At 38.4% G+C, this 26,120-nt stretch overlaps 2 protein-coding genes across 5 annotated transcripts in view; one reads left to right on the top strand and one right to left on the bottom strand.

Annotated features, from left to right (window-relative positions):
* PTPN13 (protein tyrosine phosphatase non-receptor type 13) overlaps positions 1-15,452 on the top strand; it is a 236,035-nt gene extending 220,583 nt beyond the window's left edge. Inside the window, exons 42-48 of the mRNA XM_060012209.1 lie at positions 3,736-3,842; positions 5,378-5,526; positions 7,404-7,494; positions 9,541-9,878; positions 11,337-11,552; positions 12,370-12,432; positions 14,751-15,452. Of these exons, the coding sequence (XP_059868192.1) occupies positions 3,736-3,842; positions 5,378-5,526; positions 7,404-7,494; positions 9,541-9,878; positions 11,337-11,552; positions 12,370-12,432; positions 14,751-14,846 (1,060 nt within the window). The 3' untranslated portion in view covers positions 14,847-15,452. The remainder of the gene's footprint in view (positions 1-3,735; positions 3,843-5,377; positions 5,527-7,403; positions 7,495-9,540; positions 9,879-11,336; positions 11,553-12,369; positions 12,433-14,750) is intronic.
* The window catches only part of SLC10A6 (solute carrier family 10 member 6), a 38,405-nt gene continuing 24,234 nt past the window's right edge, over positions 11,950-26,120 (bottom strand). For 2 of the 4 annotated variants that reach the window (XR_011246472.1, XR_009519510.1), the window contains 2 exons: positions 18,405-18,473; positions 14,792-14,914 (listed from right to left, as the gene is read on the bottom strand). Coding sequence is in view for 1 of the 4 variants with exons in the window: in XM_060012214.1 (XP_059868197.1) it covers positions 18,421-18,473 (53 nt within the window). In the remaining 3 variants the exon portion in view is untranslated. Of the gene's footprint in view, positions 12,006-14,791; positions 14,915-16,774; positions 17,036-18,404; positions 18,474-26,120 lie in introns of those variants that run through there. The other 2 variants (XR_011246473.1, XM_060012214.1) reach the window with 2 other exon arrangements.

Here is a 26,120-nt window from a genome sequence, read left to right as displayed (position 1 = left end):
AGGTAAGAAACATTTTAAACCCCCCACAAATGTTTTTCTTTTTGAAAACGGTTTCTAATATAAAGTAAGATTTTTTGTAACACTAAATGATGTCTCAGGAAGAGTTTATATATATTGTTGGCCAACAAAGTGGTTGTACATAAATTTTGCTTCATATTAAATGATAACCAAACAGTCAAAGGGAGCTATTTCCATTTTCCTAGAAAAGCAAATTGACAGTGAATTTTTCACTAAGTTAGACAGGGGGTACATATTGTTAACATAGAAATGCATAGTCTTATATTTAAAAGATCGGCAAATATCTGGGCCAGCCACCAATAGTAATAAGATACAGGCTCTTCCCTGTCAACAGGGGAAGGGAGGAAGAATAAATTAGTGTAAATTCTTTGAGTGGCAAATTGAAAACACTATTAACATACAGATTTTATTAACATGTTACTGATTCTTGGAAACACTTTTTAAAAATTTTAGCGTCTCATGAAGGGTCATAAAATTATAGTCTGATATTATTTCTTAATGTAAGCAAAGTAATAGCATATCTTTTTTTTATTATTATTATCCAGATATTTATTGAGCACCTAATATAAACCAGACAGTGTGCTTGAAATACACTGTTAACAAGACAAAGAAGCTCCTTAACCCAAGGAACTCACAGTCTAGCATAAAGGCAAATATTAATCAAATAATCCCACAAATAAATCATCATAGACCATGAAAAATGCTGTTTATTGTAAAAAGTCATGACAAACTGTGAGAGGATATCACCTGGGGGCTTGATGTTCTCAGACAGTAAGTAGTAGGTGAGGTTTCTCCTTGAAGAGACATTTACGTTCTGAAGCATGAACAGGAGTCGCCTAGGACAGGGGTAGGGGTATGGGAAAGACGGCGTGGAGCTGTCCAAGCAGAGGAACAGCGTGTGCAAAGACCCCAGGGCGGGAGAGGGCACAGAGCACCTGAGGGCCTGAACTAGACCAGAGTGGCTGACAGCAGAGCAAACAGGAGAGGGGCCCGAGATGAGAAGGGAGCAGGGTAAGGACCTTGGCCTTTATCCCAAGAGAAATGGGGGCCATGGAGTTTTTTAAGCAGGGGACTGACATGATAAGGTGTGTACTGTGGAGAATGAACTGGAGAGGGCCAGAGGGGAAGTGCAGAGGCCAACATGGGAGATAAGTAGAAGGAAAAGAGAAAATGAGAGGGTGAGAGCAACCCCATGTCAGTTGGGAGGCAAACTGGTAGAGATTAAGAACATGGGCTTGAAAAAAAAAAAAAAAAAAGAACATGGGCTTGGAATCAGGCTGCCCAGTTTGTGTCCTGGCTTTGTCACTTACTTTGTGATCTTGAGCAAATTACCTGAGCTCATCTCTAAAACAGGGATAGTATCTGTCTACCTCCTAGATTGTGTGAGGATTAAATGACCAGTACACCTCAAGAATTTAGAGTGGGGCTTCCCTGGTGGCGCAGTGGTTGAGAGTCCGCCTGCCGATGCAGGGGACACGGGTTCGTGCCCTGGTCCGGGAAGATCCCACATGCCGCGGAGCGGCTGGGTCCATGAGCCATGGCCACTGAGCCTGTGCGTCCGGAGCCTGTGCTCCACAACAGGAGAGGCCACAACAGTGAGAGGCCTGCGTACTGCAAAAAAAAAAAAAAAAAAAAGAATTTAGAGTGGTATCTGGCACACAGGAACGTGCTGTGGCCCAAGGCCACACAGCTACTACCTAGAAACAGACAAATACTGGACTGCTCTGATTAAAGCTGGGGGTGGGCGGGCCGGGCCCCGAGTCTCGTCCATTTGTCCACCCCTAACCACCACCTTCCCCTAGTCCCACCCATGCAGCCCTAAATGCCTGGGACTTCACAGACTCCCTCTCTGCCAAAGAAGGTTGGCCTCAGAGTGGCCTGTTGGGAGCCTGTCTCCTGGGCATTGTGTGAAAAAATGGGGTGACGGCAGCTGACCTGTTTAAGAGTTCCGGCACGCAGGGCCACGCTCAACTTTATAACATAACTAGACTAGAACCTCAGAAGGCTTTTGCTTCCCATACTTCATCTGCCAAAAAGAAAAGAAGTCTAAACACTCTTCTGCTTGCTGACGTATATATAAACTATCTTATTTTTTAAATAACGATGAAGGGGAAAAAGGCCACAAAACAGACAAAAACAGCCTCGAAGGAACTCGAAGGACATGTAGATCTCAGAAGGGTACGGGTAACAGAAATGCCTTTGAAGGAACTCCTGCGAAGTTTATGGTGGCCCTCACTGCTTTATTATTCACTCTGTCTCCCCTCTCTGCCCCTCCTAAGCCATGGTTGTGACCCGGTTTCAAGCAGAGACTTAGTCAACTCTGGGTTCTAACCTCCTAGAGATTTGCTTGGGGACAAGGAAGTCCATGTATCAACCACAGGCCCCACTGCAGGAATGGCCCCCTGAGACTTCACAACCTGTGGCTGGTCAGGGTCACTGGGGGGTGAAGACAGGGTCTATGAACCCACAACCCAGCCAGCTGTTCCAGGTGTTTGGCACATAGGTAGTCCAAGTATCTCTCATTGTGACCTAATTCAGAATAGTGTATCTTACAATGATACGTGTCACAGGTTCAAAGAACTGTAGTACATTCCCTTCAACCTAGCAATTTTATTTCTAAGAATTGATCCTACTACCATATGTATGCAAATGTTTCTATAAGAATATTTATTGCAACATTGTTTATAGTAGTAAAAAACCCTAATAGACACAAAATAAATTAGGGTGTACTCATACAATGAAATACTAAGCAGCTGTTCAAAAGAATGAGAAAGAAGGGAGGATCCTTATGGGAGGATCTCCAAAACATATCCTTCCAAACAAAGCATACTTGCTAGAAGACCAAGAAGACCTCATGGATGCAGAACTTGCAAATTACATGTTAACTGTGATGTACAATTAGTTGGAGCAGAGGAAAGCATCCACCATAAAAGCAGCATAATTGCTGTCCTGTTACAATGTTTTGGGAGCATTAGTGCATGTCCTGCTTTAATGGTGTATAATAATGTCATCAGACAAAATGTACTCTGCTTTGTTCCCCTGAGTATCAGAAAGTTTAAAATGTATTCAGGCCTTTGCATTATCCTTTTTCATCTCATCTAATCGCTAAATGTTATTCTTCTACCTAGTTTCTCTTTTCTAGCCACCCACCTTACCCGAGAGATGGCATCTGCTGTGCACCCCTAGAATAATGAGAACTTGTACTGAGTTTTATTATATTAAGTGAGTGCCCAGATACCGGAGTGTCCTTTTCACCCCCAATTGTAGTGAAAGACTGATGTCCATCAGTAGGGACTTCTGTAATTAAATGAAGAATCATTCATACAGTACAATAGTAGACAGCTGTTAAAAAAAACAAAAGAGAGCTCTACTTACACAGTTGTAATCATGCATCCAAGTGGAAGGGTGGAAACAAACCACCACTTTCTCCATCCCCAAGATGACTCCTTCAACCTAAGGTTCAAAGACTTGGGATTTGTTTGAGGACAAAATTTAAACTATATTAAACAATTCTGTACCTCAGTTTAATTTATAGCTACCAATAAATTTTAGGAATTATGGATTTAAGGTTTTTTTAATCAGATAATCTATTTTTAAATACCATAATAATTGTAGTGGAAATATGTAGGACATATTTCCAAATATTCAAGGACATAATATTTCAATTTATTTTGGACACAGAACTGAAGAAAATATAAATGTGTTTTGTTGTCATAGCTTAATTCACAAGTCAGCAGAAAAGAAGACTGATGATGATGATGAAATAACATGGGGAAGTGATGAATTGCCAATAGAAGTGACAAACCACGAAGATTCCAATAAAGGCAAGAAATTTATTAGCAACTTTTTAAATCAAAAACTATAGGTAGAAAAAAAAGTGTTTGAAAATTAGTTTTCAGAATATATGGATATGTTATTTCACCATATGTCTACATTATTAAGTTCTATACATAAAGTTAAATCACATAGACAAACATCAACATTCATTTATTGACCAGATATTTGCACAGTTATTAGGCTAAAATTCTCAGTGGCTTGGAGTAAAACATGTAAATAGATGTGTAAATACTTTAAATGGAAACAAGAATAAGAAATCTAGGAGCACATTTTATTTATAGTAAAGTAGGAAGAATAGCTCAAAGATAGGAAAATTTTTAAGAGCAAGAGTCAGTTGGTCTGTCCTCACTATTACTGCCTCTCTTGTTTTATACTGAGCCAGTAGATAAATGAAGTTCTATCCAGCGTTTTATTTCTTTTTTTTTCGTATAAAGAAATGTTATATTAATGCAGTGAAAGAACACGTTTTGTAATTTGAAGTCATTGTTGAAAGAAATTAAAGGAGTCGAATTAACACTTTTTTGACTTAGTTGGATTGTTGGTGTCAATGGAAATGCTCAAATCCTGTAACCCAGGTTCATCTCTCCAGCCTCTGAGCTCCTGTTGCATTCACACTCAGTTCTGTAAAAGTTTACGGTTATTTCATATGATTGGATTTTGTATTCACTACTAGTTTTCGCCCCAGACAGAACTTAAGCTTCTTGAGATCCCCCAGTGCCTGGAATTACTGTTGCGTGCATAGTAGCTGCATCATCAAAATGCTTTTATCAACTGATTGATGTAATTAAAGCTACACTTGTGCAGACTATAGCAAGAAGTCTCTCCTACTTTTTTCCAGGATAACAGTTGCCTTCTGTTGTCAGCATTTTCCATAGGTAGAGCAGGTACTAAATTAGACACATACCTCTTCTTAGACATTGATAGCACTTGTTTGATAAACTCCTAAAGACCCTTAGGATTTCATTTGCATGGAGAAAACTATCAAATGACAGAGATAGTGGCACTGAGTACCAAGGGTGGGTAGAGAAGGGAGAAATCAGTGTTTCTAGTGCCATGTCCCCTTGTAAGGAATTTCTGAAGCATCTCCCTTCATCTTTTCTCCATGTGCTTGGAGGCTAATTTAAATGCAAAATAAAAACAGGACTAAATACATTCTTATCAAGTAAACAGTGCCATTTGGGTCCAGAGAAGCAAAGAGAAACAATTTAAACTCCTTTAGAAGCTATAAGTAATTGACAGCCAAGAGCCTTAAGAACTCTGAACAGTCAGTGAGGTGTTCCCTTAAGGTTTGGGTACAAGGATCTTGCTATGGCCAGGATTTTCCTTTGATGATTGTAGTTACCTGCCTACTTGTTAATTCTATTGCCTTATTAAGTCAAAGACTCTCACTTTTGTAAAAAATAGATGAGGTGAGAATAGGATAAAATTGGTTCTCTTACTGGCTAAAATTAGCTCTCTTATTGGCTAAATCAATTCTGGGGGGAATTGTTTTTTTTTTAATCAACTGCCATCTTCTTGTTAGGTCATCCCGTTCTGACAAATGAGGAGCTCACCACACTCCCCATTGTCAAAGTGCTTCCCTCCAGTAAATACACCGGTACGGAGTTGAAATCAGTCATTCGAATGTTGCGGGGTTTACTAGATCAAGGAATTCCGTCTAAGGAGCTAGAGGTAAGGGGCTTTTGACAACTGTTCTTTCTCCAACAAAGTTTTCTGCAAGGTTAGGAGAAATTTTAAGAATCTTGAAAATGTCTATTACTTTACAACTTCCAACTATAAAAGTACCATCTTGTCATTTCTAGCAGTAAATTAATTTTTCTGATTAGGATCCTAATAGTATTGATTTAAAGGGATCTCTTTAGCAGCTTCGGAGCTTGATAAATCTCCCTGAAGATTATCCTCATATGTAAGGCTGAAGAGTTTTTTTAAAAAGTCAAGTATCAATTCCAACCATCCACTAAACTTCATAGTTAATACACTAAAGATGTGATTCATCGTTAGCAACAGTTTTTATTTTAATACAGCTCCAAGAATGTGCCCCCCAGTTCAAAGCAGCAGTGCTTCAGAGGCCTTGCTCCTGTGGTCTTGCTGGCCCCATCCATTACTTACCACTAGGCCAAAGAATAATGTAGCACCACTGTGGTTTGGGGGTCTACCTTGCCCATCTCCCTCAAACCATCTGCTTACTTGCCCACATCCTGAGCTTTTCGTAGACCCTTACTTGCCCACATCCTGAGCTTTTCGTAGACCCTGAAGTGAAAGCTCTCAGTAGAAGTAACTTTTACTGAGAGCTTCAACAGTGTGCTAGATGCTTTGTGTATAATGCTCAAAATATTTTAAATCCCATTGTATGGATTTGGAAACAGGTTCACAATGTTAAGTTATACTCTTTCTCTCCATTTTGCAGAAGTGATTTCTTCTTTAAGGTCTTAAGTTTAAATGTTACCATCTCAGAGACTTTCCATCACAACCCTTTATAAAGCAGATGTTTATTTTTCTGTATCACAGCAGCTTGTTAATTTCTTCAAAGCATATATCACAATATTTGTTTGTTTACTCTTTTACTGCCTCTTTCTCCCAGTAGCCTGTGGTCTCCAGGACAACCCAAATCATATCTTCTTTCTCTCTAATGTATTCCCAGCACTTATTACAGTGCCTTGCATATAGTAGGCATTTTCAATGTATATTGGTTGACTTGGATGGCTAGATGGATGGATGGATTAATTAATGAGTGAATGAAAAGTGAGAAAGAGTTGGCTTTAGAATTTAGGACTATCTTACCACAATTCTACCACGTGGAATATTCTGTGACCCCAGAGACAATAATGCAAGAAATTCTGCTCCAGCTCATTACTTTAAGCCAAAATTGTTTTCATGAATTGTGTTTTTTTTTCTAAAATGAAATTATACACATCTTTAAGCTGAAATTTAAAATTAAGATACAAACTGCTGCCTCACAAAGTTAGTTGACTACAACATGTTAAAGATATTTGCAACAATATATTTCAACAACTGATATATTGAATTAGTATTGGGATTGCAGGCTTATTTGTCTTGACAGGACATATCTGTTTCTTAACGGTCAAATTTGCCCTGATCGATAGTCAGTCTTGCACCCTGCACATTTAAAGCATTTGCAGGGGCTTCCCTGGTGGTTCAGTGGTTAAGAATCCACCTGCCAATGCAGGGAACACAGGTTCGAGCCCTGGTCCGGGAGATCCCACATGCCACGGGACAACTAAGCCTGTGCGCCACAACTACTGAGCCTGCGCTCTAGAGCCCGTCAGCCACAACTACTGAAGCCCACATGCCTAGAGCCCGTGCTCCGCAACAAGAGAAGCCACCGCAATGAGAAGCCCGCACACCGCAACGAAGAGTAGCCCCCGCTCGCTACAACTAGAGAAAGCCCACGCACAGCAATGAAAACCCAAGGCAGCCAAAAATAAAAATAAATAAAATAATTTATTTTTAAAAAAAGCATTTGCAATCATTACTGAATTACTGTTTATCTCAACAAATTTAATTTTATTTCCACTTTTGCTTTACAGAATCTTCAAGAATTAAAACCTCTGGATCAGTGTCTAATTGGACAGACTAAGGAAAACAGAAGGAAGAACCGATATAAAAATATACTTCCCTGTAAGTTCCAATTTGGCTTCAAATCAAATGTATTTTTAATATAATTTAAACTGATTTAAAACTTATGTGCTAGTTTACCTTATCTCTCACATAAGTGTGCACACACGCAGACACACACATTCAGAGATTTATATCAGTAACAAATTTATATATACAACCTGAATTCTTTTAAAATTATCTGTGGGGCTTCCCTGGTGGTGCAGTGGTTAAGAATCCGCCTGCCAGTGCAGAGGACAAAGATTCAAGCCCTGGTCCAGGAGGATCCCACGTGCTGCAGAGCAGCTAAGCCCGCGTGCCACAACTACTGAGCCTGTGCTCTACAGCCCACGAGCCACAACTACTGAGCCCATGCACCTAGAGCCAGTGCTCTGCAACAAGAGAAGCCACCGCAGTGAGAAGCCCGCGCACCGCAATGAAGAGTAGCCCCTGCTCACTGCAACTAGAGAAAGCCCGTGCACAGCAACAAAGACCCAACGCAGCCAAAAATAAATAAATAAGTAAAATTTATAAAATTATCTGTGTATTCTGAAAATTGATTAGAGGCATCTTAAACATTTCTTCAGACATTGATGAATTTTTAAAGTCTTTTTAAAAATTGGAATTGGCTTCTAGATAAGCAATTTCTTAGTTCATGTGTCACAATCAAATCTATTTATTCTACTATTTTAAGTTTAGAGAAATGTCTGTGGTACATAACAGCTGTATACGTGTGTGTGGCCACCATGGGACTACCAAGTTGCATTGTTCTTTGAATTGTTTAAGATAACAGGAAGAAAAAAATAGCAATTCTTTTTACCTATATTTCACCCATTTCACCGATCAACGTGGTTTTTTAAAAAATATATATATGAATATATGTATATAGCTAAAATATTAACATCTAGCAACTTCTTATAATAATCACAAGCCACATTTACATATATAATCATGTTGGATTACATGATATGACATACTGACCTCATCTTTGCCAGGAAGTCATAAATTCAAAGATAAATAACATAACCAATAGTGACAAATCATGCAATAATAATACAATTGAATTTTTTCAATCAAGGTGGAAGACAAAATTCATTTTAGAAAACTTCCTTTAAGAATTGAATCTTAGACAGGATTTTTAAAATGGAATAGATCATGGTTTGGCATAAAGTAGGTGCTAATTGTTTCAGGCAAAAAAATGGCAGACTAGTATCTCAAAGCAGAATGGGATAAAGCCATAAATCCAAAACTACTGAGTAGATTTGTTTCCGTGGATCAAGAGATAGAAGTCAAATAATAGAAGGGCAATTGATGGAGGATTTTGAAATCTATTACTAAATGTCATAATTTGGTAATCACAGAAATAACCAGTTATATTTGAGATTGAAATGACTTCTAATGTATAAGTACATACAGATTAATTCTCTTGGATGAGATGGTTTATATACACTTTTTACTGGGGGAGCTTGGTTTGAAAATGTATTTTGACTATATGAAGTTACAATGCCTGGAGAATAAAGTGAGCTACCTTTTTATTTATTGAGTTAGTTTATTATTTTGGCCTACTTACTCAAAAGACTATAATTAGATAAGCAAGAATTAATTGTGTCAATTATATTTGTAATAAGTACTTTAATAGTTTCACTGTAATACTAATTTTTGTTTTATGAAATAATTTTTGAAATTTTCATTCATATTAAATTTACCATTGTCATCATTATTAAAATAACAATGGAGAAGTAGCAAAGTTGTGTTTCCCTAGTTATTAAGAAGTTGTAAATGCATTCATTAATTTATTAATTTTGATTTTTTCCAAGCAAATCTATGTGAACAATATCTAATTTTTTCCAAAACTGAGTTGACATCTTAAATATACTTATAACATGAGGGAAATGTGCAAAATGATTTGACTGTACTGCAGTTTGAAAATATGCCTTTATTAAAATGTTTTTGTGATTTCATCTATGGTTATTAGGAAATTCTAATAATCTTTGACTCACCTTGTCTATAGGGCTCTTGTTTAAAAATGCATGATATAGATGGCTCTGTTTTGTGGTTGGAAATTCACAGACGATGCTACAAGAGTGCCTCTTGGAGATGAAGGTGGATATATCAACGCCAGCTTCATTAAGATACCAGTGGGGAGAGAAGAATTCGTCTACATTGCCTGCCAAGGACCTCTCCCTACAACCGTTGTAGATTTCTGGCAGATGATTTGGGAACAAAAATCCACAGTGATAGCCATGATGACCCAAGAAGTAGAAGGGGAAAAAGTCAAATGCCAGCGCTATTGGCCTAATGTCCTAGGCAAAACAACAATGGTCAGCAACAGGCTTCGACTGGCTCTTGTGAGAGTGCAGCAGCTAAAGGGCTTTGTGGTAAGGGCAATGACCCTAGAAGACATTCAGGTACGTGGATTAAATCTTTCCATGATTACGTCAATGTGTTTCTGAATAAAAGCCAGTGACTTCTTGGGTCCCATTTCAGTGGAACTAATTCCATCTACTATCCTTAATCTAATATAAGCTTAAATGTGACCCTCTTCATGAATTCTGCCAAATAGTCTCCTCCAGTATGTACTGTATTAAATGAAAATGATAATACAGGACTTTTACAGGATCAACCATCATCCTTTGCTTTGTGATAGATAGCACAGAATGGCTCAGAAGCTATGTGCTGGAAACATATTTTTCAGGTCAAACCTCTAAGTAGACTCAATAAAACTGTTTTTTAAAACCCTCTAAGTAGCAAATATTCCCCCATAAAGACAATGTATTTGGTAATACAGGAACAATTGTAGCATAAATGTTTGTTATTCACGTAATTCCTATTGCAGCCACCTAAGCACTGAATAAATTTAGCTTGAATTAGATAAGTGGGTATACCTTAAGTAAAGCTGCTACTGTTTCCTCACCTCCACACCCCTTCATTTTATTTCTTTCCTCCACCCAGTAATACTCAGTTTAAGTAATGTGTTTCCTATTGGCATTTTAACTTTGTTAAAGAAACAGAATAATTTTACTTCCATAGAAACAAAACTTACTGACTCAGTGTTATTGGTGGCATGTAAACATAGCCTGAGAAATTCCTTCATGATTTTTGATTTGTGGTTTTACAAAGAATTAAAGATTATACTTCCTTATTCATTTACACCAGCCTACCCATTACTTATGCTAGCACAATTGTTCAGTATTCCTTAAATGACTTGTTTATTTAATCAACACATGTTTATAGAGCTTAGTTAGGCCCTGTTATGGAATATAGGGATTCAGAAGTTAACAACACAAACAAAAGGAAATCCCTGACCTCATGGACCTTACTTTCTAATGAAAGGATACTGGTGTTGATGATGCTATGAGAAAAAAATCATCACAGGGATATCTGGGGGGAGGGAAGCATTTCAGTTAGAAAGAGCAAGTGCAAAGGCCCTGAGACTGAACTATGCCTAGTGTTTTTAAAGAACCAGAGAGGTCCCTATGGCTGGAGCAAAGTGGCCAGGAGCAAGAGGTTAGGTCTGAGAGGTAGCTGGGCCACATCATGTAGCACTTTTAAGCCACTGCAATGACTGTGGCTTTTATCTAAGGTGAATTTGAAATGGGATCATTAAAAAAAGGTTGCTATTCATATCAAAACATAAATTTGCTTTTAGGGTTTCCAAAAAGTCGTTTTTACCAATATTTAAAGTGTGGATCTAGTAACCTCCTTGATAAAGGCCCTCAGTGTGTTGTTTGATGGAGTCTGACTTTCACTTTTCCTTGTATCTAATCCAATGGCCAAGTCAAAATTTAAAAGGACAAAATAATAATAAGAACTAATTATATGTGAACAACGTAGTATGCCTTACTTATTCTGTTGTACAATTTCAGACAGGAGAGGTGCGACATATTTCTCATCTGAATTTCACTGCCTGGCCAGACCATGCTACACCTTCTCAGCCAGACGACTTGCTCACTTTTATCTCTTACATGAGACACATTCACAGATCAGGCCCAATCACCACACACTGCAGCGCCGGCATTGGACGTTCAGGGACCCTGATATGCATAGATGTGGTTCTAGGATTAATCAGTCAAGATCTTGAAGTGAGTACTCGGAATTTTTTTTATTTATCAGTTTGTATGAATGACAATTTTCTTACTACATAGAATTGTATTTTAGTAAAGGTTCAAAACTGCATAGGCCATAATCAAGAAGAAATAATACTTCAAACTTATATTTATTTTACTGGGTTTTTTGTTATTGTTACCTATAGGTTGGAAATACTTTTGTTATGCAAATTGATGTTAAATAGTCTATCTCTAAACAATTACTCCCAATTTTTAAAATTATTACTAAGTAAACAAAGCTAATAAGAGTATAATCTTACTTAAAACCTAAATTAGTATAAATCACGCTTAGAATGTTAGAATATCTTAGTACACATAATATGTAATTAAAATCATTACCTCTTGAAGAATTTGCCAAAAACAGTTCTGTCTTGCTCGTCACACTCTCATGATAATTTAAGTAGGACAAATGAAATAGTCTGTTTCTCCCTTGGGAAAATAAAAAGATCAGGAATTTTATTCTGAGCAGCAAAATGTAGGAAAAATACTTTGCCTTTTTTTTTTTAATGAAGATATTAGAAAGTCAAATTTCAGAGGGAAGAGCATTTCTGTGGGGGATTTTCAAATAGAATAACCTTCCTAATTCTTAAAAAAAAAATCATAAATAAAATTATCAAATGATGGCAAAGTCAGTTCACCAACTTAATTTTGTCCAGAACAGTTTCTCAAGACTGCTAGAAGGGGAAGGAGATTGGGGTGCAGAAATCTATGTAAGCCACTCCTTAGTGAATCTTTGGGTTTCAAATTCAGTTATCCTTTTTATTTAACATACAGATTCTGTTTCCTTTGGCAGTTTGACATCTCTGATTTAGTGCGATGCATGAGACTACAAAGACATGGAATGGTTCAGACAGAGGTTAGTGTTGGCTGGTGCCTTCTAATGAAGATTTTTGTGCAAATATTTCCAGACTATCTTTTTTAAATGCTGCCTTTTAGTTTAAAAAATGAGGAAATGCAATATCTACAATGAATAGATTACAGAGAATAGGATGGTATATTGGGGGCAAAAATTTGGGGTGGTACAAAATAGCATGTAATTAGTGGCATTCCTTCCCCATTTCCAACCTAAAAAAGAGATAAAAGGTAATCTTGCTACAGAAATTTCCTGAGAAGGAATGGATTCAACAGCATTGACCAGAAGGCAGGAAGGGAGGATGGAGTTGTTTAGCTTGGAGAAGGCACTCTTGGGAAAGTGTTCATTTATCCTCTGTTTTGATCATTTTCATTTCTCTTACCTAAAGTCAAAATATGGGTTAAATCACCCACTGACCTACAGACTTGGGTCCTTCCCAGGGACTGTATTACTTAGAGTGTCTGTCTGCTCTTCATAGTTCCATTATCCTTTTTGTTTGTATTGGGGGAGGGATGTGGAAGCTAGTTTCATATATCTATAAATTCATTTATCTCTACCTCTTGAAGAATATAGAAGTTTATTACTATTTTTAAAATTTAAATTTGCCTACTTTCCCTTCATATACCTTTTTAATTCAAATTAAGTCTCCTAAGTATTAAGCTGATTCACAGTCATATTTTTCTAGGTAACAAAAACATACTGATCTGTATAAGCAGTTCTTTAGACCCAGGAAGTTCACTTGTTTAACAGATGTTTATTAAGTGCCTACTATATGCCAGGCACTCTTCTAGATGCTTGGAGCGTATCAATGAATAAGATGAAGATCCCTGATGGAATAACAAAGATCTTCTAGTGGATGGTGATGAGGAAAGCAGACAATAAACCCATTAACTGAGTAGACGATATAGGATCTTTGAAATTGATAAGTGCTTTAGAGGGAAAAAGTAGGGTAAAGAGGATGAGTCATGGCAGGTTGGGGTGCTATTTTAAATAGAGTGGCACCACTGAGGATGTAACCCTTGAGCAAAGATTTGAAGGACGTGAAGCAGGTGGTCACGCAGATGTCTGGGGTTAAGAGCCTTTCAGGCAGACAGAACCACCTGCGAGGACGTCCAAGGTGAGAGTGGGTCTTGTGTGTTTGAGAATAATCATGGCCAGGGTGTCTGAGGTGGAGGCAGCAGGAGGGGAAGTGCGAGAGGAGGTGACGGGGCCAGGGCCTGGGCTTTCCTCTGAGTGAGATGGGGCCATCGCAGGATTGTCTGTATAGAATGACATGATCTGACTCCCATTTTAAAGGACCACTCTGGCTGCTATGTTAAAACAAGACCAAATTGAATTAGGAAGGAGGGTGCAGGGTTAGAAGCAGGAGGTTGGTTAGGTAGCAAGCAGTGGTGGCCCAGATTGGAGTGGTGAGTGTGGATGTAGGGGGAAAAGGGCATTATGTGAAGTGTTTGCTAATGGATTGTTTGTGGCGTGAGAGAAAGTCAAGGATAAATGTGTGAAAAATGTGGGCAAATTAAAATTCAGATGGGCAAAAGGAAATAAAAGGGTTACTTGTATTCCTCTTCTTCAGAGTTGTTAACATTTTAGGCAACATTCTGAGCATTCTTTAGTGCACAGTGTGTGTGCTCACATGCACACAACTGTTTTAAATGAGATTCAACTGTAGTTATTACTGTTACTTTCCACTTAGTATACTGTAAATTTCTCCCATTTATTTTCAGGCTCATTAATTCCTTGCCAAATAACAGGAAAACTCAGATCCCTGCACTATCAACTTAGTAGAGAGTTAATTTCACTGAAAAAGTTAATTTTCAAAAACACATTGATTTTTGAAATCAAAAATATTCTTTTGTTCCAAAATATTTAAAGACAGTTATTTTGTGTAGTTTCTTGGGTATTAATTTCTTGACATTTCAAAACATCAAGACGAGTTCAATAAGTCTAGAGGAAATTTTGTAGGAAGTTTATTTTTCCATTATAAAAGCAAATCATAAAAATCACCAAAGCACAAAAAAATAGAAGTGGTCCACCCATCAGAGACAACTTCAGTTAGCACTCACCACCCACCCACAAGGCTTCTTCCCTCCACATTTTGTCAATCTGGTTTCTGTTTCTTATAATTTTTGTGACAGTGCACAATTCTATGTCCTGCTTCTTACATTCAACCCTATGACATAATTTTTCATGTTTTCAAAAGTACTCAAGCATCACTTCCAGTAGTGGTGAAGCTATATATATATTCACATTATACATCTAAACTCTTCTCTCCCTCTCTTTTTTTTCCTCTTTTTTTTTTTTTTGGTGGGGGGGTGCTATAGGATCAGTATATTTTCTGCTATCAAGTCATCCTTTATGTCCTGACACGTCTTCAAGCTGAAGAAGAGGAGAAAGAGCAGGCCCAGCCTCTGAAATGACATGACAAGAACAGCCTTCTGGATGTCTGTCCACTTCTCTCCTAACTTCCAGCAGATGCTCCTGCTATCTATTTAAAATAAAGATCACAGGGCAGTAAGTCCATAAAACATCATTATGCTTATTCTCCTCTACCTTAGAGGGGCATTCTTAATAACAATAAATAATGGTAAATGCTGTATTTTTACAGCTACTTTAACCTGTGATAATTATCAAAGATTTTTTTAACACTAACTGAATAAGGCATATCTTAGGGATGATTAAGGCAGCATTTGACTATAGCTGACATTGTTACAAGGACACACTGAGACTATTTTTAATGCACCAATCTTGTTTATAGCGAAATTATTTTCCAGTATTTTTTAAAAACTAGAGCTATTTTATAGGGGATACTTGAAACCAGTATTTAAGCTTTAAATGACAGTAATATTGGCATAGAGGAAAAGGTAGCAAATGTTTACTATATCAATTTCTAATGTTTACTATCTAGAACTTCCTGTAATATATTTATATACTTTTTCATGAAAATGGACATATCAAATGTTTGTAACTGCATCATGTTATACATCATCTCACTTTGTAAATAAAAATACACATTAAAACATGAACAAGCCAAAAGTGTGTGCAGACAAGTTAAACATTTTCAGTGCGCTATTTTTTTTTTTTTTTTTTTTTTTTGCGGTACGCGGGCCTCTCACTGCTGTGGCCTCTCCCGTTGCGGAGCACAGGCTCCGGACGCGCAGGCTCAGTGGCCATGAGCTCACGGGCCTAGCCACTCCACAGCATGTGGGATCTTCCCGGACCGGGGCACGAACTTGTGTCCCCTGCATCGGCAGGCGGACTCTCAACCACTGCGCCACCAGGGAAGCCCAGTGCGCTATATTTTAACAACATTCCAGGCCTCTGGGAAGGAACTTCTGGACCCCAACTTCCATATCCCTACTGGGTGCCGGTTGTGCCAGCCACAGGCCCTGGGAGTGTTGTCAGAACTCCTGGTAGATCTTCTCCGGGCTCTGATGGTGAGGATCAAGTACTGACTAACAGTGGCTAAGAAATTCATTCTCCCTTCCTGCTGCCTTCCTGTGAGCCTGACTGGTACATAAGTCAGAATTTTCAAGTCTTAGTTGTTGTAAAACTCAGACTATCTCATGAAAGAAAACAATATCACACTACCTGGGAGGTTTATATTTGATTCTGCCTAAAGGGAAGAGATCAGCTTCAAAGAACCTGCTTCTGATTCTCAGTACTGAACGTATTTCGCTAACTCCTAATTGTGACAGCATTCCTCCACTCAGTCGTGAGTGACGCCATCCCAAGACCCCAGAAACTGCTTGGTTCCTTCTCATCAGATTGACCAATTCTGAGCTAGTTAACTGGAATTTCTGATCTTACCCAAGTGCAACGATTTTCTGGGACCTACTCCTGAAGAGCTGAGGCTATTTAAGGGCAGAAGACAGTGTCAGGAAATGCACAAAACCCCACAGGGATATGTATGACTCCTCGCTGGGTAGCAAGTTTGAATCCTACCTCAGAAGTGGCTCTGAATCTGGCAAGAGAAGTATCACCACCATCACTTCCACTTCAATCAGGACAGTTTCTACAGATTGAGTTGTAGCTAAAGATTTGGAAAAAAGGTTTCTATTGCTTTAAAAGATTTTTAGAAACTACTGAGTGAGTTGGAATCATGAGACCTTGTTTTCCTGTCATAAGCACAGGAAACAAGGCCAGCAGGGTCCAGGAGCCAGTACAGCTGGAGGTGATTAGCTACCATGTGAAGTCAACAGAAATAGAGGGGGAAAGCTGGAGAAGGATCCTTTGTCTGGAAAGAATGTAGCTAGGAAATGGAAACTGTGGGAAGAAAATGTGGGTTTCGATTTACAAACGCTGAATGGAAACTTTTTTTTTAATAAATTTATTTATTTTTGGCCATGTTAGGTCTTTGTTGCGTGCGCGGGCTTCTCATTGCGGTGGCTTCTTGTTGTGGAGCATGGGCTCTAGGCACATGGGCTCCAGTAGTTGTGGCACTCAGGCTCAGTAGTTGTGGCTTGTGGGCTCTAGAGCGTAGGCTCAGTAGTTGTGGCACACGGGCTTAGTTGCTCCGCAGCATGTGGGATCTTCCCGGACCAGGGCTTGAACCCAAGTCCTCTGCATTAGCAGGCGGATTCTTAACCACTGCGCCAACAGGGAAGCCCTGGAAACATAATTACAGTAAAAATGTTACTGCCCTCATCTGGGACGTGGCTCCACTACTATGGAATGGGGTGAGCCATTTGCTAGGGCCACGCTGGTTAGGAAGCATGGCGAAGCCACAGAGCCAGGGTGGCACATGGAGACACTCCAATAGCCAATGAATGAATAAATACTACTTGGCTCCTAACGCACATTAGATAGCTAAGTACTATAAAATATACACCCAAACGTATAATGGCTCATACATAATAGAAGTTTATCTAAGAGATCTGGGCAAGAGAACAGCTCAGCAGGGCAGCTCTCCTCCCTCTGACTGTTAGGAACCCAAGCTGATGGAGTTTCTGTAATCAACACATAGCTTCCAAGGTCTTCCTTGGAATCATCGTTTCCATTTCCCCAGCCAGAAACAGGGGAAAGAGTAGGGACACCTGTGGGGGATTCTTTGAGCTGGGCAGGCCTGGAAACAAAGCACATCACTGCCATTCATTCTATCAGCAAGGACTGGCCAAATGGTGGCCCTGTGCACAAGGAAGCTGGGAAATGAGTTGGCTGAGCAGCTGATTCCCAGTGACAGACAACTCTCTGCTATAGAAGGAGAACCACAAGTCGTGATGGAATCTATTTATAAAACTGAACTAAAGTTGTATATTTTAAAAGAATATCTTAATTTAAAAGAATATCTTAATATAGTCACTGCAAGATTGGATACATTATTTTGTCCCTAAGTTTGGTATATGTCATTAGTAGAAATATTTCTGTATTATGATAAAAAGAAGAGAAATGGCTATTGAGAAAAGGTCAGGTGTTCACATCTGTGGTTCCAAACAGCCTGCTAGATCTCTTGGTTTTAAGTCTGTTTGGGACTTCCCTGGTGGCGCAGTGGTTAAGAATCTGCCTGCCAATGCAGGGGACACAGGTTTGGTCCCTGGAACAGGAAGATCCCACATGCTGTGGAGCAACTAAGCCCATGTGCCACAACTACTGAGCCTGAACTCTAGAGCCTGTGAGCCACAACTACTGAGCCTGCACGCCACAACTACTACTGAAGCCCATGTGCCCTAGAGCCCATGCACCTCAACTACTGAGCCCACACGGCACAACTACCAAAGCCCGCGCACTCTAGGGCCTGTGTGCTGCAACTACTGAGCCCACAGGCTACAACTACTGAAGCCCGTGTGCCTAGAGCCTGTGCTCTACAACAAGAGAAGCCACCGCAATGAGAAACTCGCACACCACAACAAAGAGTAGCCCCTGCTTCCCACAACTAGAGAAAACCCACGCACAGCAACAAGGATACAAGACAGCCAAAAAAAAAAAAATGTCTAGTTATCTAAATGCAATGTGATACATCCAAGAAATGAACAACTCACCAAAGCAGTCCTTCAGTCAGATGTCTTGATCGTGGACAATGTGTTCCCATTTTACATAATTCAGGGTACCTTGTTATGGAGGAGATAAATGTAACAAATAATGCATTGACCTGCATAATATTTTAAAGCCAATCTAAATTTTAATATATCAATTTTGAATTGCAGTTGACTGCAAGTAAGCAAAAACTAGCCCTACAGACTTACACAAATTAGAGGTTTCTTTCTTTAAGAAAACAAGTTCAGAAGTAGACAATTGCTGGGATTGATTCTACAGTTCAATAATGTCAGATATAGTCCCATATGTTTATTTCTGCTTTTTTTTTCCTTTCCTGAGGAGACATAGCCAAAACATTATTGCTAAGACCCATGTCAAAGAGCATACCACCTATGTCTTCTTCTAGAATTTTTATGGTTTCAGGTCTTATATTTAAGTCTTTAATCCATTTTGGGTTTATTTTTGTATATGGCATGAGAAATAGTCTAGCTTGATTCTTTTGCATTTATCTGTCCAGTTTTCCCAACACCGTTTATTGAAGAGGCTGTCTTTTTCCCATTGTATATTCTTGCCTCATTTCTTGTAGATTAATGCCACATATGAGTGTGGGATCATTTCTGAGCTCTCTATTCTGTTCCATTATCTATGTCTGTTTTTGTGCTAGTACCATAGTGTTTTATTACTGTAGCTTTGTAGAATAGTTTGAAATCAAAGTGTGTGATGCTTTCACCTCTGTTCTTTCTCAATATTGTTTTGGCTATTCAGGTTCTTTTGAGTTTAATACAAATTTTACAATTATTTGTTCTAGTTCAATGAAAAGTTCATTGGTATTTTGATAAGGATTGCCTTTGGGTAGTACAGTCACTAACAATATTAATTTTTCCAATCCATGAGTACAGTATATCTTTCCATTTGTTTGTGTCATCTTCACTTTCTTTCATCAGTATCTTACAGTTTTCTGAGTTAATGATCTTTTACCTCCTTAGATTTATACCTAAGTTTTTTGCTTTTTTGTTTTTTTGTTTTTTTGTTTACCGATACGCGGGCCTCTCACTGTTGTGGCCTCTCCCGTTGCAGAGCACAGGCTCTGGACACGCAGGCTCAGCGGCCATGGCTTACGGGCCCAGCCACTCCACAGCATGTGGGATCTTCCCAAACCAGGGCACGAACCCGTGTCCCCTGCATCAGCAGGCAGACTCTCAACCACTGCGCCACCAGGGAAGCCCTATACCTAAGTATTTTATTCTTTTTTGATGTGATTGTCAATGGAATTATTTTCTTAATTTCTGCTTCTGATAGTTTGTTGTTGGCATATAGAAACACAACAGATTTCTATATATTAATTTTGTATCCTGTAACTTTACTGAATTCATTGATGAGCTCTAGTTCTAGAAACACCAGTTGTTTTCTGGTGTTGTCTTTAGGATTTTCTATGTATACTATCATGTTATCAGCAAACAGTGACAGTTTTACTTCTTCCTTTCCAAGTTGGATTTCTTTTATTTCTTTTTCTTGTCTGATTTTTATGACTAGGACTTCCAATGCTATGTTGAATGAAAGTGGCAAGAGTGGGCATCCTTGTCTTGTTCCTGATCTTAGAGGAAATACTTTAAGCTTTTTACCATTGAGTATGATGATAGCCGTGTGCTTGTCATATATGGCCTTTATGATGTTGAGGTATGTTCCCTCTATACCCACTTTCTGGAGAGTTTTTATCATAAATGGATGTTGAATTTTGTCAAAAGCTTTTTCTGCATCTATTGAAATGATAATATGATTTTTATTCTTCAGTTTGTTAATGTGGTGTATCACATTGACTGATTTGTGGATATTGAACCATCCTTGCATCTCTGGAATAAATCCCACTTGATCATGGTGTATGATCCTTTAATGTACTGTTGAATTTGGTTGAGGATTTTTGCATTTATGGTCATCCGTAATAGTGGCCTGTAATGTTTGTGTTTGTATGTGTGTGGAGGGGGCATATCTTTGTCTGGTTTTAGTACAAGGGGACACTGGCCTTATAGAATGAGTTCAGAAGTGTTCCTTCCTCTGTAATTTTTTGGACGAGTTTGAGAAGGATAGGTGTTAACTCTTCTTTTTTTTTTTTTTTTAATATTTATTTATTTATTTATTTGGTTGCACCAGGGCTTAGTTGTGGCATGTGGGCTCCTTAGTTGTGGCATGCAAACTCTTAGTTGCAGCATGCATGTGGGATCTAGTTCTCTGACCAGGGATCGAACCTAGGCCCCCTGCGTTGGGAGCGTGGAGTCTTAACCACTGTGCCACCAGGGAAGTCCCTTAACTCTTCTTTAAATGTTTAGTAGAACTCACCTGTGAAGCTGTCTGGCTCTGGACTTTTGTTTGTTGGGATTTTTAAAATACTGATTCAATTTCATTGATAATTGAGATAATTTAGATAATTGGGCTGTTCATATTTTCTATTTTTTCCTGATTCAGTCTTGAGATATTGTGCATTTCTAGGGCTTTGTCAGTTTCTTCTAGGTTGTCCATTTTATTGGTGTGTAATTATTCTTAGTAATCTCTTATGATCCTTTTTTTTTTTTTTTTTTGCGGTATGCGGGCCCCTCACTGCTGTGGCCTCTCCCGTTGCAGAGCACAGGCTCCGGATGCGCAGGCTCATGGGCCCAGCCGCTCCATGGCATGTGGGATCTTCCCAGACTGGGGCACAAACCCATGTCCCCTGCATTAGAAGGCGGACTCTCAACCACTGCGCCACCAGGGAAGCCCCCTTTTTTTTTTTTTTTTTTTTTTTTGCCACACTGCACGGCATGTGGGATCTTAGTTCCCCACCCAGGGATTGAACTCGTGCCCCCTGCAGTGGAAGTGCAGAGTCCTAACCACTCGACTGCCAGGGAATTCCCACTTATGATCCTTTGTATTTCTGTGGTGTTGGTTGTAAATTCTTTTTCATTTCTGATTTGGGCCCTCTTTTTTTCTTGATGACTCTAAAGTTTTATCAATTTTGTTTATTCTTTCAAAGAAATAGCTTTTAGTTTCATTGAACTTTTCTATTTTTTTAAGTCTCTATTTCATTTATATCTGCTCTGATTTTTATTATTTCCTTCCTCCTACTAACTTTGGGTTATGTTGGTCTTTTTTTTTTTTTTTTTCCTTTAGGAATGAGGTTAGGTTGTTTGAGATTTTACTTGTTTACTGAGGTAGGCTTTTATCACCATAAACTTCCCTCTTAGAACTGCTTTTGCTAAAAGATTTTGGATCATTGTGTTATTTTCACTTGTCTCCAGGTATTATTTCATTTCCTCTTTGATTTCTTCAGTGACCCACTGGCTGTTTAGTAGCACATTGTTTACTGTCCACATTTGTAGGTTTTGCAGGTTTTGTTTTTTTTTCTTGTAGTTAATTTCTAGTCTCATAGCAGTGTGGTCAAAAAAGATATTTGATATGATTTCAGTTTTCTTAAATTTACTGAGACTTGTTTCGTGGCCTAGCATTTGATCTATCCTGGAGAATGTTCTGTGTATGTGCCCTTGAAAAGACTGTATTCTGCCTTTGGATGGAATGTTCTATATAAATATCTATTAAGTCCATCTTGTCTAATGCATCATTTAAAGCCAGTGTTTCCTTATTGATGTTCCATCTGGATGATCTATCCATTGAGGTAAGTAAGGTGTTAAAGTCCCCTACTATTATTGTGTAACTGTCAATTTCTCCCTTAATGTTTGTTAATATTTGCTGTAAGTATTTAGGTGCTCCTATGTTGGGTGCATACATACTTATAATTTTTATATCTTCCTGTGGGATTGATCCCTTTATCATTATGTAATGTCCTTCTCTGTCTCTTGTTACAATCTTTGTTTTAAAGTCTATCTTGTCTGATATAAGTATTGGTACCCCAACTTTCTTTTGTTTCTCACCACTCTTATTCAACATAGTTTTGGAAGTTTTAGCCACAGTAATCAGAGAAGAAAAAGAAAAGGAATCCAAATCGGAAAAAAGAAGTAAAGCTGTCACTGTTTGCAGATGACATGATACTATACATAGAGAATCCTAAAGATGCTACCAGAAAACTACTAGAGCTAATCAATGAATTTGGTAAAGTAGCAGGATACAAAATTAATGCACAGAAATCTCTGGCATTCTTATAAACTAATGATGAAAAATCTGAAAGTGAAATTAAGAAAACACTCCTATTTACCATTGCAACAAAAAGAATAAAATATCTAGGAATAAATCTACTTAGGGAGACAACAGACCTGTATGCAGAAAATTATAAGACACTGATGAAAGAAATTAAAGATGATACAAATAGATGGAGAGATATACCATGTTCTTGGATTGGAAGAATCAACATTGTGAAAATGACTCTACTACCCAAAGCAATCTACAGATTCAATGCAATCCCTATCAAACTACCACTGGCATTTTTCACAGAACTAGAACAAAAAATTTCACAATTTATATGGAAACACAAAAGACCCCGAATAGCCAAAGCAATCTTGAGAACGAAAAACGGAGCTGGAGGAATCAGGCTCCCTGACTTCAGATGATACTACAAAGCTACAGTAATCAAGACAGTATGGTACTGGCACAAAAACAGAAAGATCAATGGAACAGGATAGAAAGCCCAGAGATAAACCCACGCACATATGGACACCTTATCTTTGATACAGTTGGCAGGAATGTACAGTGGAGAAAGGACAGCCTCTTCAATAAGTGGTGATGGGAAAACTGGACAGATACATGTAAAAGTATGAGATTAGATCACTCCCTAACACCATACACAAAAATAAGCTCAAAATGGATTAAAGACCTAAATGTAAGGCCAGAAGCTATCAAACACTTAGAGGAAAACATAGGCAGAACACTCTATGACATAAATCACAGCAAGATCCTTTCTGACCCACCTCCTAGAGAAATGGAAATAAAAACAAAAATAAACAAATAGGACCTAATGAAACTTCAAAGCTTTTGCACAGCAAAGGAAACCATAAACAAGACCAAAAGACAACCCTCAGAATGCGAGAAAATATTTGCAAATGAAGCAACTGACAAAGGATTAATCTCCAAAATTTACAAGCAGCTCATGCAGCTCAATAACAAAAAAACAAACAACCCAATCCAAAAATGGGCAGAAGACCTAAATAGACATTTCTCCAAAGAAGATATACAGACTGCCAACAAACACATGAAAGCATGCTCAACATCATTAATCATTAGAGAAATGCAAATCAAAACTACAATGAGATATCATCTCACACCAGTCAGAATGGCCATCATCAAAAAATCTAGAAACAATAAATGCTGGAGAGGGTGTGGAGAAAAGGGAACACTCTTGCACTGCTCATGGGAATGTGAATTGGTTCAGCCACTATGGAGAACAGTATGGAGGTTCCTTAAAAAACTACAAATAGAACTACCATATGACCCAGCAATCCCACTACTGGGCATATACCCTGAGAAAACCATAATTCAAAAAGAGTCATGTACCAAAATGTTCATTGCAGCTCTATTTACAATAGCCCGGAGATGGAAACAACCTAAGTGCCCATCATTGGATGAATGGATAAAGAAGATGTGGCACATATATACAATGGAATATTACTCAGCCATAAAAAGAATCGAAATTGAGCTATTTGTAATGAGGTGGATAGACCTAGAGTCTGTCATACAGAGTGAAGTAAGTCAGAAAGAAAAAGACAAGTACCATATGCTAACACATATATATGGAATTTAAGAAGAAAAAAAAATGTCATGAAGAACCTAGGGGTAAGACAGGAATAAAGACACAGACCTACTGGAGAACGGACTTCAGGATATGGAGAGGGGGAAGGGTGAGTTGTGACAGGGCGAGAGAGAGTCATGGACATATATACACTAACAAACGTAAGGTAGATAGCTAGTGGGAAGCAGCCGCATGGCACAGGGATATCGGCTCAGTGCTTTGTGACAGGCTGGAGGGGTGGGATAGGGAGGGTGGGAGGGAGGGAGACCCAAGAGGGAAGAGATATGGGAACATATGTATATGTATAACTGATTCACTTTGTTATAAAGCAGAAACTAACACACCATTGTAAAGCAATTATACCCCTATAAAGATGTTAAAAAAAATAGATTAAAGACCTAAATGTAAGGCCAGACACTATCAAACTCTTAGAGGACAATATAGGCAGAACACTCTATGACATAAATCACAGCAAGATCCTTTTTGACCCACCTCCTAGAGAAATGGAAATAAAAATAAACAAATGGGACCTAATGAAACTTCAAAGCTTTTGCACAGCAAAGGAAACCATAAACAACACCAAAAGACAACCCTCAGAATGGGAGAAAATATTTGCAAATGAAGCAACTGACAAAGGATTAATCTCCAAAATTTACAAGCAGCTCATGCAGCTCAATATCAAAAGAAAAACCCAATCCAAAAATGGGCAGAAGACCTAAATAGACATTTCTCCAAAGAAGATATACAGATTGCCAGCAAACACATGAAAGAATGCTCAACATCATTAATCATTAGAGAAATGCAAACCAAAACTACAATGAGATATCATCTCACACCAGTCAGAATGGCCATCATCAAAAAATCTAGAAACAATAAATGCTGGAGAGGGTGTGGAGAAAAGGGAACACTGTTGCATTGTTGGTGGGAATGTAAATTGATACAGCCACTATGGAAAACAGTATGGATTTTCCTTAAAAAACTAAAAATAGAAGTACCATACAACCCAGCAATCCCACTACTGGGCATATACCCTGAGAATACCATAATTCAAAAAGAGTCATGTACCAAAATGTTCATTGCAGCTCTATTTACAATAGCCAGGACATGGAAGCCACCTAAGTGTCCATCAACAGATGAATGGATAAAGAAGATGTGGCACATATATACAATGGAATATTACTCAGCCATAAAAAGAAACAAAATTGAGTTATTTGTAGTGAGGTGGATGGACCTAGAGTCTGTCATACAGAGTGAAGTAAGTCAGAAAGAGAAAAAGAAATACCGTATGCTAACACATATGTATGGAATCTAAGGGGGAAAAGAAAAGGTCATGAGAACCTAGGGGCAAGACGGGAATAAAGACACACACCTACTAGAGAATGGACTTGAGGATAATGGGAGGGGAAAGGGTAAGCTGTGACAAAGTGAGAGAGCGGCATGGACATATATACAGTACCAAATGTAAAATAGATAGCTAGTGGGAAGCAGCCACATAGCACAGGGAGATCAGCTCTGTGCTTTGTGACCACCTAGAGGGGTGGGATAGGGAGGGTGGGAGGGAGGGAGATGCAAGAGGGAAGAGATATGGGAACATATGTATAGGTATAACTGATTCACTTTGTTATAAAGCAGAAACTAACACAATTATACTCCAATAAAGCAATTATACTCCAATAAAGATATTAAGAAAATTAAAAAAATAAAAATAAAGCAATTATACTCCAATAAAGATATTGTAAAGCAATTATACTCCAATAAAGATATTAAGAAAATTAAAAAAATAAAAATAAAGTCTATCTTGACTGATATAAGTATTGATACCCCAACTTTCTTTTGTTTTCTATTTGCATGCAATACCTTTTTCAGTCCCCTCGCTTTCAGTCTATGTGTGTCTTTTGGTCTGAAGTGGGTCTCTTGTAGGCAGCATGTATATATGTCTTTTTTCTTTTTAAATCCATTCAGCCACTTTATGTCTTTTGATTGAAGCATTTAGTCCATTTATATTTAAAGTAAT

Source organism: Delphinus delphis, chromosome 5 (genome assembly GCF_949987515.2).
Source record: "Delphinus delphis chromosome 5, mDelDel1.2, whole genome shotgun sequence".
Lineage (NCBI taxonomy): Eukaryota > Metazoa > Chordata > Mammalia > Artiodactyla > Delphinidae > Delphinus > Delphinus delphis.
The sequence above is the reverse complement of the archived record's forward strand: the minus strand, read 5'-3'. Positions and strand labels throughout refer to the sequence as shown.